The sequence below is a fragment of the Hetaerina americana genome, unplaced genomic scaffold, assembly GCF_022747635.1.
Source record: "Hetaerina americana unplaced genomic scaffold, ioHetAmer1.1.p SCAF_7, whole genome shotgun sequence".
Classification (NCBI taxonomy): domain Eukaryota; kingdom Metazoa; phylum Arthropoda; class Insecta; order Odonata; family Calopterygidae; genus Hetaerina; species Hetaerina americana.
The window spans coordinates 29,687,935-29,706,682 of NW_027287316.1; the positions used below are offsets into that span (position 1 = coordinate 29,687,935).

Sequence of the window (18,748 nt, forward strand, 5' to 3'; positions counted from 1 at the left end):
ATAATTTGGAGTTAAGTAATGGTTTTCAGTTATTCTTAGTGTGTGCGGTAGTCAGTCGGTGTTAGGCGAGGATTAGAATAGTAGCAGTGTTTATTCCCTCAGAGTTAACATCACCTTTTAGCAATTGATCTGAGCCGATCAAAAACTTCCTCTGACGGAAAGACTAATGCTAACAATGGGAAGAACATTACAGGCTAATATTTTTGGTCATTTTTGTTTTGAAAATGTTTGAATTATTTGAAAAATTATCTTCACTTGTAACATATTTCAAATCATCCGTATATATCGCGAAACATTAATGTGCCTACAAATAAAAGTATCATTTCAGAAGGTCTCTTTCTGATTGAGTCATTAATTAAATCTGAAGAACCGACTCCGAATGTTATCAACTTTGATAAGGGTAAACACGATAGTATTTTTATACGTAGTTCAATAAAATATATTTTGAATTCGATAATAGTTTCAGAACTTCTCACCGGTCAGTACAACAAAAAACATGAGCCTTCTTTGGCAATGGATATTTAACGCGAAAGTCTCGGTAAAATATTAATGGTTACAGCGAAAACTAAAGAGAAACCAGAGCGATGGATTTAGACCATCCCTTTTTTTTTACTTGATGAAACAGCAAATAAAATAAATTTGATCAATTGAAATTGCACGGAGTATCAAGTGCCAACTGCATAAAAACGTAACTGGGTCAGCCGTGACCCTCACGTCACAGACTCCGATAAGTAACCAGTTTTCCTCCTCCCCAAACGAACAACGTTTCGGCGAACATAGCAAGAGGAAATTCATGTACAGGTATTCGTTGAAAAGATATACTAGCTTCGGATACAGGTGGAACGCACTTTTAAAACAGGAGTGCGCTACGAAAAAGCTAGCATTTTTAACCACACCGAGTGCTTTTCACTGCCGAATTAGTAAAAGATAACTCAAGGGGTTTAAACGAGGTTTAAGACCCCTAAAAGGTATTTCGATGGAAAACTCCAACGTAAATTTACGGGCGAGTAAGTAGGATGAACGAAACATGCACGTAAGCAGTTATATTGAGAAAGTAGAATCTTGACGCATTTCAGAGGGGGAACTCAGAAAGGGAAAACGGTTATCCTCGTAAGTGGCTCCTCCGAAGGATGAGCAGTTCAAAATCAAATGCAACTGCATTCTTCCGGGATAAAAAATTTTTATTGGACAACCGCGGCCATTTTTTTAACTTTCACCGTTTCTACAAACCGCAGAGAAAGTGTTACTTACGTTCATGGTAATACGAGATTCCAAAATGAATAAATATTCCACGGGTACTCAAAACTTGTTTTGACTGTTTTTGCGATGCTATTTCCTGCATGTTATTTTGTGTTGTTGTTTTGTTTTGTTTTTTCTTGTGACTTCCAAAGTCAAAAAGAGATATTTGAGTGGTATATAGTACTACCTTTTCAATTGTGGTCAAGTTTTAAAAAAGGAAGTTTATGTTTGGGCAAAAAAAAGTTTGCATTAGATTGTTTTGTAAACCCAATGAAAAAACAGTTCTGATTGAACACACAGGATACTAGTCTATGTTTAGAATATCCGAAATTTTCACCAATACGTACAAAGTAAATCTACATCCTTCTCAATACCTCATCCTCCATTTTAGTAAAAAGAGACGTTTCAGGCGTGATATGGTGGAATATCATGATTAATTAAAAATAGCAATTTTCCACAAAAATAAAATTTAATGCGACCGGTTTCAATGTTACTACATCATCATCAGCTGGACCTGATGATGATGTAGTAACATTGAAACCGGTCGCATTAAATTTTATTTTTGTGGAAAATTGCTATTTTTAATTACTCCATTTTAGTCATATTTCTTTGATCGAGCATCGAAAGTTTCAACATTTAATATTTTTAGAGTTTCACTTATGGTTTATTTTATTTGCAGTTCGTTCATGCATCGTATTCAGAAGTTATTTTTAAAGTTAAATACCCGTAATTACTACTGTTAATTCAATCACCTTATTCAGAAAATATTTAAGAAGCAATATATTTCCAAAGCTTCACCTTTCAAGTTATAGTTTTAAAAAGGCGATCATAAATGGCAGAGTTTAAATTACTCACACATCATTTGAAACTAAATTTATTATACACACGAATAAACAAAAATATATTGGATACTCGTATGCATATGGTGCCAAATGGTCTCGGGATGGCGAGGCTTTATTTAAGTTGAAGAGAACATTTGAGTTCTAGTACCAAAAAATGTATTATCAAGTGTGATGACAAAAAATCTATTCTGTAGATGTAAATCTGGTGTGTAAATGTTCTGTTAATCTGGTGTGTAGATGTAGGAAAAGTTAAAAAATTGAAACTTGGCGAGAAATCAATGGAGAAAGAGCAAGTTCAAGCGAAAATTGGATTTCGTTTCTTCTCCATTGGTAGAACTCTCAGGATGATATCGTCCCTAGTTACCTCCTCCACTCCCCCGCACTTCATCCCCTCCTCTTCCTCCTTCCCACCCTCCCCCGCACAACCTTAGTCCTCCTCCCATCAGTCTAGAATTCCGCGCCGATGAGTGGAAAATTTTCTCCGTCTCCTCCAACCGCTCGTCTTCCCTTGCTACCCACCCCCCCGCTCCCCTCACCGAACTCTGCCCGTGACCGGTTTCAAGGACGGGGGGAGGAGAAGGACGAGAGTTGTACAAAGGGGGTAGGGGAGCGACGGGTCTCCGTCAGCTGCCCCCTTCGCACCCCACCCCCTCCTTCAGTTGTGGGATGTTCACAAAATAATAGGCGTGTGAACGCCCAGTCCCGCTGGCTCCAGGATCCTCACCTAACCCCCCCCCCCTCCACCCACTCACCATCAACTGGACGAAGGAGTCTGGGCCCGCACGAAAAATTTTCCACTGCACAAAAAAGGAACCCTCTCTCTCCCGGAGGGGAAGAGGGAAAGGGGTGCGACAAAGGGTTTGTGGTTTTTTCGGGGACCAAGGGCCGAGGGGGCCGAGGAGGCGACGCGACGAAGGAACTTCGTGTTATTCCTTACTTCACATTCAAATGACGTGAATTTTGTGGATGGAGAAATATTTAAGAGGATTTTTTTACGAGGGATTATAATTAAAAATTTTCAATCTTGCATACAGCTTCCCGACGTCGTCTGTGGTCCAGCCAATAAAATCTAATGGTATATATAGAAAGAAAATATTTCAATATAGACAAAAAAACTTGTAAATGTAAATTGTATGGCTTGTATTTAAGTTCAGATCTGGCAACTTTCTAGAAGGGGGCGTTGGCACCCTTCCTATATTTGATTGCCATCCCTACTGCAATTAATTTAAATGTTTAAGATACTTTAAACTCCATAAATGTGGACGTTAAAGTTGAAAGAAGGCATAAATTTCAAATAGCCTATTCCGACAATTACGAGATACGTTGTTATTTTACACAAGATATGACAAGTCCCTGACTTCGTAGAATAGAAAGGAAAATCAAATAGAATATGGGTGAAAAACATTTTCAATTCATAAAGGGTAAAGGGAAACGAGGTGCCTTTGTGTGCTAAAGGATTATAAACGAAAAAATATTTGATGTGAATATTGGCAGTGGTGTCAGACAAGGTTTTGTCCAACACCAAGTCCAGTCAATATTTAAGCTGAAGAATTCACTATGAAGGCCTTCGAAAAAGCAAGAGGAGTTTTGGTGGGAGGGGAATGAATAAAGTCCGTGTGATAAGCAATGTGTAGATGACCCAGCATCACAGCCAGAATCAGCACAGGAGCTACAGTATATGATGTAGAGTATTATAAAAGTGGGGGGAGTCAGAATGGACATAAATGCAGGAAAGACAAAAGTATTGAGAGTAAGTAGGAATGATACAATCATTGGCATATCCATCGAAGGAAATCTTTTTTAGTATGTGAAATCATTTCAGTACTTGGGAAGCTTAGTAACTTGGAATTGAATCTGTACAGAGGAAATAAGAAAAAGAATATCCATGGGCAATTAAGATAATGAAGAACTGAGAAAGAGTTTGGTAAAATATTTGTGTTGAACATGTTCTCTTACAGCAGCAAATGTTTGACGATTAAAACGAAATACGATTGGAGTAAGAGTGAAAAGTTTTGAAATATGGTTGTGGAGAAGGATTCTCAAGGTAAAGTGGACTGATAAGATCGAGAAGAGAGGTAGTATTGAGGAGAGTTGAAAGTGGGAAGAAATCTGCCGAGGGAAATAAAAAAGAGAAAGACATATAGTTTTCGGCACACATTATGTCAAAATTTAGCTTGCTGAGAAGAGTCATAGACGGAAAAATTGAAGGGTAGGGTGACAGGCGAAGAAGGGTAGGAATTCTTGATGGGATAAGGAATGGCAGAAGCTAGAGGTAAATGAAAGAAGACCCTCAGGACCGAGTGAGATGGAGTTTATCCAGTTGGCTTCCGTTGGAAGACAGTTTCACTTGAGAGAGATATCATCATTTATTGATATATATGATATTACCCTTAATTCACGCTAAAATCCATTATTATTTTAGAAAATGTTGAATTTTGAGTCTCAAACATATGCATCCAAATATTTGGAATAATGGGCTTTAACTATCGATATTGATAGACCGGCGAAAACATATTGGAGCCATGAGCAAGTGATGGAATAGTGTTGCATATCGTGCCTTCTTTCGCATCCAAGTTGGGAAGGAGACACCCTATTGTATCCGCGCATGACTTTATCGAATTTAAAATATGAACTTTTAAGAATTAAAAGCAAAATAGGAATATCACCAAACTTGCCTCTATAGCATACTACTAGCACTCCTAATTCCTACTGACCTGCGCAATTTTTCTCGGTGACTTAGACGGTGAGATGTAAAATATTTTGCAAATTACTATATTTTGAAAAAATGCATGATCTCTCTTTATATAGCAGCCCTCGTATTTAATAGCGTATTTTAGAAAACAAATTTCAGTGTTCATCTTGGAAAAGAATGTGTAAAATTATTTTATTACGGTATCAGAAAATATTTCCATTCTTTCAAGTAATGATATACGTCAAGTGTATATAAGCATTATAAATGACTGATATAAAATTTATTTCGATCATTTTATTTCTAGTTAAACCAAAATTTCACACACACGATGAACCACCCCTTTTCATGGTATTCGACTGCATGCCTGATGCATACACTCATACGTAACTATGTTGATTCATGCCCTCAGTCTTCAACGCTGCTACAAGTTAACACTAATCCATGATGAAGAAAGGTAATCCATAGTTTTCCGTAAGTAAACACCCTATTTTCTTCAACATTTTATCCTGCAAAACACTAAGGGTGAGTGTAACAGAGGGCGTAACGTTATCAACTGTTACAGCAACAGGTTGAATTTTATTTTCACGTAATTCGTATCGCCGTACGTGATATCTTCTCCCGTTCTCCCGCAAGTTATCCCGTGGGGAAAGAATTTATTACATCGGTCTTTTCGACAGTAACATACCCTTAAAGTTACGTTGTTTGATGACCAACCGCTGTGATGTTGGGTCCTAAAATTATGCACTTCTGGTGCATAAAGAAAGGAATAACCTATTTTGAGGAAAAGTAGCACATTTCCACTTAAAATCAACTGTTTCATGGCAATAAACTATATGTTGTAAGTGTATCATTAAGGACAAAGTACAAGAAGGTTCGCTAGAATTTTTAAAAAGGTATTAGTACGGTTTTTTCAGAGCCTGGGATGACTATTAAACGGAAGACCCATTCATTAAAATTATGAGCCATGAAAAGATACTTAAAATAGTAAATGACTTCGAGTATTCTTGGTAGCATTATGCAAGTAACCCGGAACCCTTTGCTACTTCGGTTGCGAGAACACAGACAAATAAGAGATAAAGTCGCGCACTAACAGTTTTAAATACTTAATCTTTCGTTACAGATTCAATATCGTGATAAAACCAAGGTTAAGTTTTCAACAACCTTGCCAGAAAGACCTTGTTTTCAGCTTGCATTTCATTATTCTGCATAAATACCTAATTAATTGCTCGCTTCCAGATACCAATTGTCACCTTTCCATGCGGCGGACGGTGAGTAAAAGGTTAAGGTTTAGTACTTAAACGTAAAGAAATTCTTTTTAATTCAGCTTTCATGCATGAGTAAGTCTAATTCGCAAACGCAAACTTTCAATAAATCTACGAACAACTTCATGGGGCTCTGAAGAGCTTCTGTAAGTCAACAGGAAAAATCGTATCAAGAGTATACGAGGGTGGTATGAAAAGTTTCCAACCTCAGAAAATTTCAGAAAAAATGTCTAGCATCTTTTTTTAGGTCGGAAATACTCGTATATGCACCAAACTAAATTAGCCGCGTTCGATACGAGGAATGAAAATTACATTTTCATAGCGAGTTTAAAATGCGAAATCATGGATGGCAAGTGGATTGTTTTCTATAGGTATTTGCAATATTTGTAAAAGATGGTAGGAAACCTAATTATAAATAAACCTTTAAAGGATTAAATATAAAATGAACAGCTGAGTGATGAGACAAAATTTGTGAATTCACCAAATTTTTGTGTTCTTTCTCAAGATTAATGTTCACATGGTTTATCCCGATATCATTGAAATGAACAGTTATCTAAAGCATCAAAATGGCATTTGATAAATGCGCTCCCTTGGCAATACTATCGAATGGGAGCAAACCTTGAGCGTGTCAAGATACGTGTACGTACAAGTTGACCAACTGCAATGGGTAGTACAGGTGAGGAACGATTGAGTAATGAAAGAACGTGGAATGGGTGCACAGGGAATTATGAAATAGTTGTGCTAAGCTGCATGCTCAAGTTTGAAATAAGTGTGCTGCCGCTGGTTTGGATATGTTGAGAGAACAGATTAGAGTCCTAAAAACTATACGTATGTAAGAGATGAGAAAATGGCCTGAAAGGAAGGGAAGCTCCTTAGAGAATGCCGTCAATGAGACTCTCAGTGCAAGGAGTGTCAGAGCTCAAAGGGACAAAAGAGTGTTAACAGTGTATAGTTTATGAATGTGACAGAGGTTGAAAAATGTACGCAAAGGAAGGGCATTATGGAAGAAGTAAATATGGGAGAATGAGTTTCCCCGCAATATAAGGCTTTGTTTTACTTTACTTACCACAAAATGGATTGAAATGAAGGGTGTATGTACGTATGGATGTAAACTATTAATTGGTACAAACTACTCTGACGGATTTTACGATATTCAATCATTTTTTCCTCAGCAGACACGATTGAAACACACAACTTAGTAAATCCATTTTTACACGGCATGTAAAAAGTATTGCAAAATCAAAATGAATTTAAAGTTACTGAATGTAAAATAATCCTAAGGCTGTAGTGTAGGCTCACTGAGACTTCATGTTACGAGACTGCATTATAGCCAGCAATAACCTCTAACTCTATCATGTATTTTTGTAACATTTTTACGTTAGCAGTTCTCTCCAAGACTTCATTATGATAAACTATCTCCGAAAGAAAGAATTTACATCACTAAAGAAGCGGCGCGAAAAAGGGAAAACTGAATCCACACATGAATATGACTTCAAATGATTTTTAAACTGTGATTTTTTTTAATTTTCGATGCGAATCGGAGAATGACTCCGTAAAAGTGAATATCGCGGAGTCTCGAGCAATTCTTTCGACTTAATAAAATTCAAAAGCCGCATGGTAGCTGCCTTGGCCATCGCAGCGTTGAAAATATTTGTATGAACATTGCGTAACTGTGAAATTTTGTGTTTAGATTTAAACGCGATTACCATGAATGCAATATATAGTTCGACAAGGCTTACATAGGTACAAGTAGACATATCTCAGTATTTTACAGCTCTGCTTCCACACCGAAACCAGGCCCGGTCGCCAGGGGATGACCGAAATTCACTCCGTATAATATAAAGTAAGGTTTATGAAAATCCATAGTACCTTTACATGGTCTCTGTTCTGAGGAAGGAGAACTGATTGTTATTTTTATTAGGTAGTCTACCGTTTATAAGAAAGGTTTCGGATGGACATAGACTGATCAACGACACATTTCCTTATTTCTCCTGTCAAAACACGACCCGATACCCGAGACTACAAGAGATCCCTCTTCAATTTTACTTGATTCCTTCTTCCCTTCACGCTATCCAACTTTCCTATCCTTTTCCTATTCCTTCCTTGCTTGCCAAACGTTCTTCACCCAGCCACAGTCTTCAACATCACATAGTTTTTTTTTTAATATTCACACTATTTCACCATGTAAAGGTTTATTACAACCACAGTTTATGGGATACTTCGTCATCTAAATTCTGCGAATACACTGTTTTCTCTAGCGATGGGGGAATTTTAAGTTATACTTGGAGGGTGGTTAGGAGGGTCCGCCCTTCCTCCCCCTTTAAATAAAACACAACTTTCCCACCCTCCTTGCTTGAGAAAACTGTGTACAAGCTGGCACTATTGTCTATTATACACCTGAAGATGACGGAGTAACGTTGAAGCAACTGCCGTAATTAATTTTTATACGGTGGAAGTGTGATTTTTGAAGAATCTATCATGTTCGCCCTCCACAAAATTGCGTCTGAATCTACGCGAATATTTTTTCATTCTGTCGCGGAGACTGTGAAAATGAATCGACAGACATTTTGTTCGCATTTGGCTCCGGGGACGCATTTCTCCCATTAATGCACAAGTAACCACAATACTCCAAATACGTTCCCTGAGAAACAGGAGTGTCTGAAAATCTTTCCGAAGGAGGAAGGGGGAAACCATCTTGGCACCGATTAGAAGGGGACATGACGTTTTCGCCCATTTAGAAAAATCCCCAGGGATCTTTCGCTCTGGTAATGAAGAAACTCGTAAATAAATATTCTGATTCTAAGCAACAGGTCATAAAATTTACAATTGAGAAACCAGTTACCATTCCCTGTCCAATAGAATCTTGTCCTTCAAACTTGGGCGAACACGACTTTCAGCGTCAAGTAATATGCAGTTTCAAAGTCACGAGTGCTCTGGGGGGACAACCAGATGCGTCCTCACTCAGGGTCGCTCACTTGTTCGCTTTTCACTCGAGTGAACTGCTCTAAATACTGAATGAACTTAGAGAAACTGAACAATCAAAATGCGGGGAGCTCACCGTCGACTCCAATCTCAATTTTTCCAGCAATAAATAATCTATTATTTATAATATTCTCTCAATTCCATAATATATCTTCCACTAAGTAACGTCCAAATAACATGAAATGATTAGCGAAACATCATCCGAGGTTGAATTAAATGGAAGATTTGCCTTCTGCAGCCGTTCACGCCCTTCTCTTTTGGTATCTTGTTGCTGGAGAAAAGCTTAAACAGAGTACACGGAAGAATAAGATAATCAGTTGATTTTATATAATACCGGATGTAAGCTCATACTCTCATTACATTTATTATTTTCGTCTTCAGATAGAATACCGTCACCAAAGGCCGGGAAACTTTATTGTGATGCATTATATTTCCATGGAGATAGGGATCTAAAGTGTCAACACGAGATCCACCTAATCGTACTCAGGCTATTAAGCATCCAATTCTGACCTATCCTATTTTCAGTCTTGGAGCATCCCCATTTCTGCGGGACTGCCGATTTTACAAGGCAACACAATTATGTAGTGTGTGATTATGGAGAAGCCTTACGTTATTTAATTATTTACATAGTACCCTGCAAGTCAACGCTAGAGTGTGTGGCAGAGGGTGATTACACACCAGACTACTTTTGAATAAAAATACTTTTCCCTCCTAGCGCGGTCGGGCAGCGTTATCCTGATCCCTTATCGTTCGTGGTAATAATGACATCTTAAATCTATCTGGAAAATGAAAGTAAAATTATAATAATAATTTATTTAACACATACAGGCAACCTCAAATACATGCGTCATAATAAAAATAAAGTCAATAAATATACAGATACACGCAATTTCTTTTGCCTTCATGCATAATTCAAACGCATTTTTTATAGTCCGTAAGTGAGCGTTGAAAGCACTGTATTACGAGTTCCCCGATATGTAAGACCACAGTTTGACCTATTTTAATCAGTGATAACTCCAACAATTTCATACTTCTTTTTCACTATTCTGCGTACAATGAATATCTTACCAACTTATTTTTTTACTTTAATATTCCCCTCGATGCGAAGTCTTTTAAACTGTAAAATTGAGGGAGGGCGTTGTGCACTTTGACGACAAAGCGCTCGCTGATCGTCTTATCTTAAGCACAAGGATAGCGACAGATCACTTTCCACTGTTCGACCTTGGAGATGCGATGTACATGGTTACTCGTACAATACCACAGGCGTAGTTATGGAGTATCAGTGAGGCCTGTCGAGTTATTGAATAGCGGTTGGTTTTCTAAGCGAAGGTGTTATCGAGTCAGTATCGTATCAGAGTATTTTCCCATATCACATGACGGAGCGAATACTTAACTTGTCAGATTGAGTCACGAGGAGGAATGGAAACGGCCTAGTTCAAAGAAGAACCATATTAATGTCAGAGATAATATTATCTACAGAATGGCAACACAAATATTTAGCCACGACAAATAATATTCATTCTAAATATGACTACAACTGCACTTCATCTTTAACTAATCTTCAACTAATCCTAATCTTTAACCAAATGTTTTCACTGCCATTGAATCAATCACTCTTGTTTCGTGTCCGCGTTTCGACTAAAAAAAATAATTCCCATTATTTCATTTTTAATTCACCACTACTAAGGTTATTATTGCAAATTTAAGTATTTACGGTTACTCGCCAGCCTACAAAACTAATTTACAGTTACAGGTAATAAAATTAAGCTGCTCAAAGCTGTTGCGAGTACTGATTTACGTTTTTGATAACTTCAAAGGGATCTATCTCCTAATTTCATTCTTAACATCTCGAATTTCGATAGCAATGAACTAGAAATTGACTTCGGCGCACTGGAAAAAAGTAGCAATCGCCTTACTTTCTGCGACACATCAAAAAACAAGCTTGGACTTTCCCCGCGTTTCTCCGTTCCTCCAGCTCCCGACCCCGTATGATATGAATGCCCCGTGAACTTGACGTAACCGCCTCCCGCGGCGACCTACCCGACAACCACACACTCGATGCACTCGCCCTTGCCACTGCGCTATCCCTCTCTCAGCCACCACCGACCAACGCCAGCGCAGTCGGTATATGGGTCAAGCGCTCTCGCGTTAGCTCCCCTCGTCACCCCTCCGCCAAGCGTGTCTCCCTTGACGCTGGGCTCCCACGGAGCACAATCCCGGCGCTCGGAGCCCAAGGAGACGGAACCCGCACTGGTTCCCAGCTTCCGCTTACACGGGAGTGACAAATGACGCAGCGAGTGATAGTTGAATGCTGCAGATGACTGTGCCAAGTCCTTATAGAATAGTCAACGCTTTCTCCACCCATATTCCGGCACGAGAGGAACGTAAAGTAACCTTCGACCTATATCCTTCGATGTGAAGAGAGTCGAAAGGGGTGAGGAAGAATTATTTCCAACCAGACTTGCCTAACCGTACCACCGGAGGTGGAAAATAGAACAAGCGGCTTTGACACCATTTTTGTTCGAAGCAATGAACGAAACGCGTCCCTGGGTAATTATGCGGGTCTTCAATGATCCACACGATATTATGAGAATCTTTTGATTTTTAATTCGGATTCCGTGCGATAATTTTTTGAGCTATGGCGTCCTTCCACAAAAGCAGGACGGCACGGAAGATCCACAAAATCGGACAATCGTATGTTTTCAGAAGGTGTCACAAGTTCTTCAGTAATATCTTCCATACAACTGATTTCCAACAGTTATAGAATTGAATGCCCCCCCTGCCACACGCCCTAGCGGCGGCCTGCAGGGTACTACCTAATATAATGAGGTAAAATCACCGAAGAGAGGATCTGGAGAGAACTACGGCAGAGGAGGAAAAGCCTGGAGTTTTTAACGCAAAAAAAACCATTAGTAGGCGAATAAAGCTACTTAGGTGGGGCGCGAACGTATAAAAACATGAGAGGTCACAAGGTACTTTAAGTATTCACGCAAGACTGAAATTGATTGTTGAAAATCAAAAGAACAAACTGAACCACCTCAACTCAGGAAAGTCGAACCGTTGCCGTGAAAATCTTTGAAATTCTCTGAAGCATCATGTCCGGATATCGATAGCATTTGCCAAAACGGTATTAAATAGCCTTGGTAGCCATTAGACGTCAGCAGAAGATCATTCGTTGACCCTCTAATCGAAGCTGTAGGAAAAAAATAGGTGACTACCATGACCATATAATTTCTATGTTCGAACGGTGCCAAAATAAACGGATTTGTGGTGAAATTAAAGCAATGATCAAGAGGCTCGGAAAGAAAATGAAAGAGAAACTCGATTGGGCCGAAGTAGATTAGAGTTAAAAGGTTTGAAAAGTTATACAATGGCAGTGCCATTTTTAACTCTATCTATATATGACGAATTCGAAACCTCCTGCTCCTCCCGTGAGCCTGGGTATAAATTATCACCGCTGTACAACAACGGCGCAGCCAACATGACGTCAAGTACGGCATTTCCAATTGAGCGCAGAGAGTGAACCTTGACTATTACAGCATCCAATTGCGTATTTACGACGGGACGGGACTGTTGCCATGAAGCGCATTGAATACGAACGCAACTAGAAATGACTTTCAAGAGTCGTTCTGCGGCGGAGGACAATTTCAGGCCATACTTTTTTTTACCGCCACTCAACTAATAAGTTAAATGGTAAAAATTCCAGTCAATTGAATCGCTTTTATGATGTGTGCGGGCATAAATGTTTATATATGTTTCTACTCACAAATTATCAATTTAAAAAAAAGAGGAGACTTTTATTAAGCATGCAAATACGGCAAAAATACGGTAAGGGTGTGGAATTTATTTCATTTTTTCAAAATACTAGTTATTGCTGTTTTCAGTACGATATTATTGCTTATTTGGAAAAGGGAGAAAACTCTGGCCGATTTGCAATGCAATCACTTAATCAAAAGAGAGACCCTGTCGGTTTCGTGAAAAAGCCTTTCACAATTGATCTTTAAGAAAAACAAGAGCTATAATATTAAATAGAATAACGATCGAAATGGGAAACAAACTTGCTTTTCTATACATACATGAACTTGATAATTTTGACTAGAAAACTAAACGTTTATTAAAACGTAAAATTATTTTCACGTATCCATACATCTACAAACGTTTCCATGGTCATTCGATTTATGAATACATTCACTTATTACATATTAAAAAAAAAACATTTATGCGTTTTGGTAACAACGATGTGAATACTTTTAAAGCCAATTCTCTACACAATTCCTCAGCATTTTCTGTGCTTTATTTAAGGTTTAAAAGACCCCCTCAAAATAGGAATTGAATTGTAAAAAATTAAGTCCAATAGGTTTCCTTTTGCTCGATATAACTTATTTTTACACGAGAGAAACATTAAAATCAATCACAGAACTGGACAAATTACCGTTGTAAGTCCGTGAATATTTACTGTCTCCGACTGGATAAACTCACGCTAAATGCCCCTTTAAAGAAAATATATACGTCGACTTTTCCGTATTGGCTGAGTGGAGGAGCAATGGAAAAGATAAGGCAGACGACTTTTTTGCAACTAGCTCCCACTGTTTATGCTTACTGAAGGTGGAATTTTATCTTCCTTGTCGACACCGCTGCGCGTGCACTTTCGTATCATGGTGCTTAGATGCACTTCCGGCGAAGCGGGTGTGGGTAGCGGAGGGATTCACGCCCACAATACATCGAACAACGCAACCACTGCGCCACTCACAATCAGCTGCCCACCGACGGGGCATAATAGACGTCAGCAAAACGAATAATGCACCGACTGAATAATGCAAAGCGATTCGTTACTTAGGGATAGCGCTGTCGACGGCAGAGCCCATACTATCGTCGCGTCATTTGATAGGCCATGAACAAGTATGTTGACGCTTGCCTCCTTGACGGTTTGGTCATAACTATACTTCTGGAGAAGACCTGACAGAAATTCTCGCCCGCATCAAGGAAATGATGCAAGGGTAAAACCTTCACTAAATCAAAAAAGGAATATAATATAATATCCTCTAGACGAAGTAAGGGAGACAAATTTTAAAAAAATAGTGTGAAATATTCTCACGGTAACAAATCAAATTGTGTCGCTATTTAGGCAGCGGCAAACTGGTAACCCAAATAACTTATTTGAATATGGCTCCTATCAGAATAAACAATTACTAAGGACAAATAGTATTACCATGGGATCAACCTAGGCTAACAAGTATTAAAATTGAAATTGAAAATAAACAACTGGGCTTTTCAACATATAATTTTTTTTATTTTTACGACCTAGGTTTCTTTATAGTATAAAATCAACTGACGATTTTATACCATTACGAAACCAAGGTCGTAAAAATAAAAAAATTTCTATCTGGAAAAGCTAAGTTGTTTATTTTCAATTTCAATATGTAGATTTTCCACCAAGTGACTCCAGAAACTGTTTTATTTAAGTAGTATTAACCTAGTAGCTAGATTAGCCTACATAACGCGACCCATTAAAATTTCTGTACAGAGTTAATTTTTTTAGACCGAGAGGCGCGCCGAGAGCAGCTGGAAAAAAGAAGATTAATATTTAATGGAGATGTGGTGATGCAGAAAAATGAAGAAAATAAAAATTTATATAAGGCAGCAAATTAAGAAGCTTTGTGTCGAAGGGATAAAAGATTATGGTGAACATTTATTGGGTAATGAGGAGAAATAATTGGACTCATCCTGAGGCATGTCAGATTACTGAAGACTACAAATGAATGTACCAAAGAGGAGAAGAAATGGGGAGAATTACCAAGGATGATTTACGATAAGCAGGCGACGGGAGACACACCCGTAAGGAGTACAGATATCTACAGGTAACAGGTTAGTTTTGAGAGCTGCAACAAACCAGTCCTTGAGTGGATAGATAACCCAGGGTGGTGATGGCTGTTTTGGTAATCCACAGGACACTTAGGATTAGCGAAAAAAAATAATTAATGCCGCAAACCTACACCATATAGCAGAATATCATGCTAGAAGAAGTGAGATAAAAGCCATTGAATAAACATTCGAAACATTCCAGGGATTAAATCACAGGCATCAATCACTTTAGATGAAGGAGTTACGCAAAGCTCTTCCCTATCACCGCTGCTATACATATACTAAACAACACCGACGCGCACACTTCGAACTGCGACTCTCAAGAAATAATCGACCACGTCTCAGGCGAACGTGATAATCAGGAGGGGATTGGGAAATGCGACGTCATAGCGTTTAGGAAAACTTTAAAGCTTGAGAAATGATTATCGGTCAGCGCCTTGGATCGAAACGATTGAGAGGATTCAGGATGCTGCGTAGTTTTTTCCCATGAGAAAAATGTTACCCACTCATATTCATGAGGTGACGGGGACCTTTTTCGGCGTTAGGTGGGAAAAAATCGATCCCTCTGAAAATGGACAACCACCCTTTATAATCTCTTGAGTCCCTCTTAGTTATAACTGAATAATGGCCCTTAAATGAACACAACTGTGGCTATACCCCGAAGTCACAATAATCAAATCCAAGAAAAACGTAACCATAAACATGGAAAATGATTACTTATCATTAGAGCTCCGTGAGGCAATCTAGGATGGGATTTGTCGTCCAAAATAAATATTGTTGTTGCAACACCACACGTTTGAAGCGTATCAAATTTATCGTCTGCAGTCCATATTTCTTGTGAAACAAACAAGAATTTCAACATCAAAATACGTTAACTCGATTCTATATACGACAACACATGACACTGCACTTTTGTTTGTATTTTTTCCAGCGAAGGGTGATAAAATCCTTTCCCTGAAAATTACAATTTAAAGTACACCAGAGACATTCTGTAGGAAATAACCAATAACATTTTGGAGTAGATATTATCTCTTTCCTAAGAAAACAGGGAACTCTGTTTAACCCAGTGGCGATGCAAACTTTAATGATATACAACGCTGGTGCGATACTTGCCAATTAGAATTAAACTTAAAAAGTGCGTAGTCATAAATTTTTGGAAAAAGAGCAATTCCCTCCCGAGCGCCTACTGCGTCAGGAATACCGAAATAGAAAGTGAAAAGGCGATTAAATACTTAGACGCTACCCCCACTCACGACCTCTCCTGGGTAATAAGTATACGGGTAAGGTGTGGAAAAGCTACAAAAATGAGGATTTATTAGAAGAGTATTGGTATATGTGATGGAAAGGTCAATGAGAAATGTTATCTTTAGCTGGTTAGGCCTCATTCAGAATATGCTGCTCGCAAATGGGATTCTCATGAAGTTGAATTGATTGCCGAATTTGAACGCGTGCAGCATAGAGGAGCTGGGTTTGTAAAATGTTATGATAAACTTAGTGGCATATCCAAAATATTAGAGGAGCTAGTCTGGAAATCACTCACGGAGCGAAGGTTAAATTACAGATTTGAAGCTCTTGCATAAATTGGAAGGAGGTCTCCTTAGTAGTGATGTTGAAAATGCATTATTACCCCCATCGTACCACGGTAGGAGAGATCATATCAATAAAATTAGAAAGATAAAGTGTAGAACAGATAGATTTTAAGATGCCATTTTTCTCGCGAACGATAAGGGATCAGAATAATATTTTCCGACCGCATTAGGGGACATATTCGGGTAAAAATTAGTATGGTGTGTATTCACCCCCTGCCACACACCCTAACGGTGACTAGTAGGGTAATAAAATATCATAAACTGGATAGAAACAAAGAGAGAGCAGGCATAAGAAGTTGCTGCGCCACCCAATCTCACGATTTCATAAAAATCTTCAATCTCGGGAATATCTCACTAATGTGGCATCCGTCTCCATAAGGCACACTTTACCAGGTTTTTGAAATCATGAATGAAAGAAAAATAACTAAGGAAACATTACAAGAGACTGTGATATTCAGTCACACCGAAAGATGTAAGTTAATAACGTGCTGGAAACTTTCAAAATCCATTATCAAGTTTCATTAAAAATGTTTTGGAAGCGCCGCTGGTTTGAACACCGTAGCGATAATTGCTGTCTGTTCATATTACGATTGACAATTCGGATGATACATTCCTGGCAACTCCGAATAGGCTATTTTGGGTTACAAATATGAGCTTCCATCTTATGAAATGAGACCGAAAAGTAGAATTGTTAGTGAATTGAAGATGCTATTAAGAACAAACAGGCATTGTACTCACATCACAACAAGATCGTAACGTCAGAATCATGCGCTCATGAAATGCATTTATTACGGTCATCGCTTAGGATATCGTTCTCAATTCACCATTTAAGGTTCTCCTCCCTGATAACGCGATCCTACCCTAGTAGTTACCAAACATCATCAGACAGTAGAACTCATCAAATAGGAAGAACCCTTACAAGTGGGCGTCACATTCACGCAAACTTCTGATATTTTAATTTCGCACTTCTTCATTCTCTTGTAACACGGGGAATACAAACTAAAATCTCATACGCTGCGGCCTGTCCGGTCCTCATGTTTCCCAAAAGTCAACTCGCAAAACTAGACACGGAATCAGTTTGTTATGAGCACGGAGAATACGCTCCGGATGAAAATAATTTTCAAAAGTGGCAGGGACAGGAACGGTTCTCAAGAAAAAGTTCACGCTCACATGGATGATGATACGAAAAAAAGTTTTCCCGAGAATTACGGAAAACAATCGCGACGAGTCGACAGTTAGGTAAAAGTATGCTATGGATGGAGAAAGGAGTATTGGATGGGGTCGAGGAAGAGAAATAGTCCTTGGGAGTGAAAATGGAAGACGGACAAATTAAATGGAGCCACATGTACTCAGACGCAACGGGATTTTGCAGGGCATACACGGACGAGAGAGTGATTCGACTACCCCCGTGGATTTTTGGGGCATTGCCATAAAGCGATAGGCGCCTCAGCTGCCATTCGCCAAGGGATCAACTCTACCTCTCGTCTCATCAAAATGCGACACCAGCGAACCGTTCTGACCCGACGAACCAAGAACACAGTGCTAAAATGCACCTCCACGCCATTGGACTCACCTGAAGCTCCTGAACCAACTGATCTGGGCTCATTCCGTGCTTGCAGACGACCCTCATGCCGGCCAAAGAAAGCACGTCCATGCACGCCTTGTCCACCGCATCGCTGATAAGCACGCTCCGAATCGGTATCCCCGCCATTGTCAAGAGACTTCAACTCTGAACAACAACTGCAGTGAGTGTGAGTCGAGAGGCGGCGCCTCAGCAGAACGGAAACTTGAGCGGCGTGTCAAGACGAAATTCACTTCCACGAGAGCAGCTCTCTTCCGACTACCTACTCCGTACGAAGGCTTCGTATCTAAAGGGAAGGGGACGTAGCGGAGACGGTCGTATTTAAAGGGTCGGGGGGTAAGGAAGATGGTTTGGAAGGGGAAAGGAGGGGATTGGAGGGAGAGGGAGGGAGGTTGTGGAGGGAGTTGCGTCGACGGTGGAAAGGGGCGAGTGCGTAAAGGGAGCGGATGATCTGATGGAGGGGAGGGCTGTGAGCGAGGGGGTGAGGCGAGCCGTGTCCCGGAGATAGGAACGCGCGAATCGACGGATGGCGAGTAACTGTGCGGAGAGGGCGGCCGCGAAAGCCGGGTGGCGCTCTATCGCCGGCGGTGACTTCGAGGGAGGCATACCCCTCAAACCCCGTCCCTCTCCCTTCGCTCACTGAACACCTCATTCCCCTCTGTGCTCCGCCGATCCACGCTCTCTCTCATCCCCTCTTC

General features: G+C 39.6%; 1 protein-coding gene across 1 annotated transcript in view; it reads right to left on the reverse strand.

Annotated features, from left to right (window-relative positions):
• The window catches only part of LOC139696443 (D-3-phosphoglycerate dehydrogenase), a 50,968-nt gene extending 32,425 nt beyond the window's left edge, over positions 1 to 18,543 (reverse strand). Inside the window, exon 1 of the mRNA XM_071595213.1 lies at positions 18,042 to 18,543. Within this exon, the coding sequence (XP_071451314.1) occupies positions 18,042 to 18,179 (138 nt within the window). The 5' untranslated portion in view covers positions 18,180 to 18,543. The remainder of the gene's footprint in view (positions 1 to 18,041) is intronic.
• Positions 18,544 to 18,748: the final 205 nt, after the last annotated feature.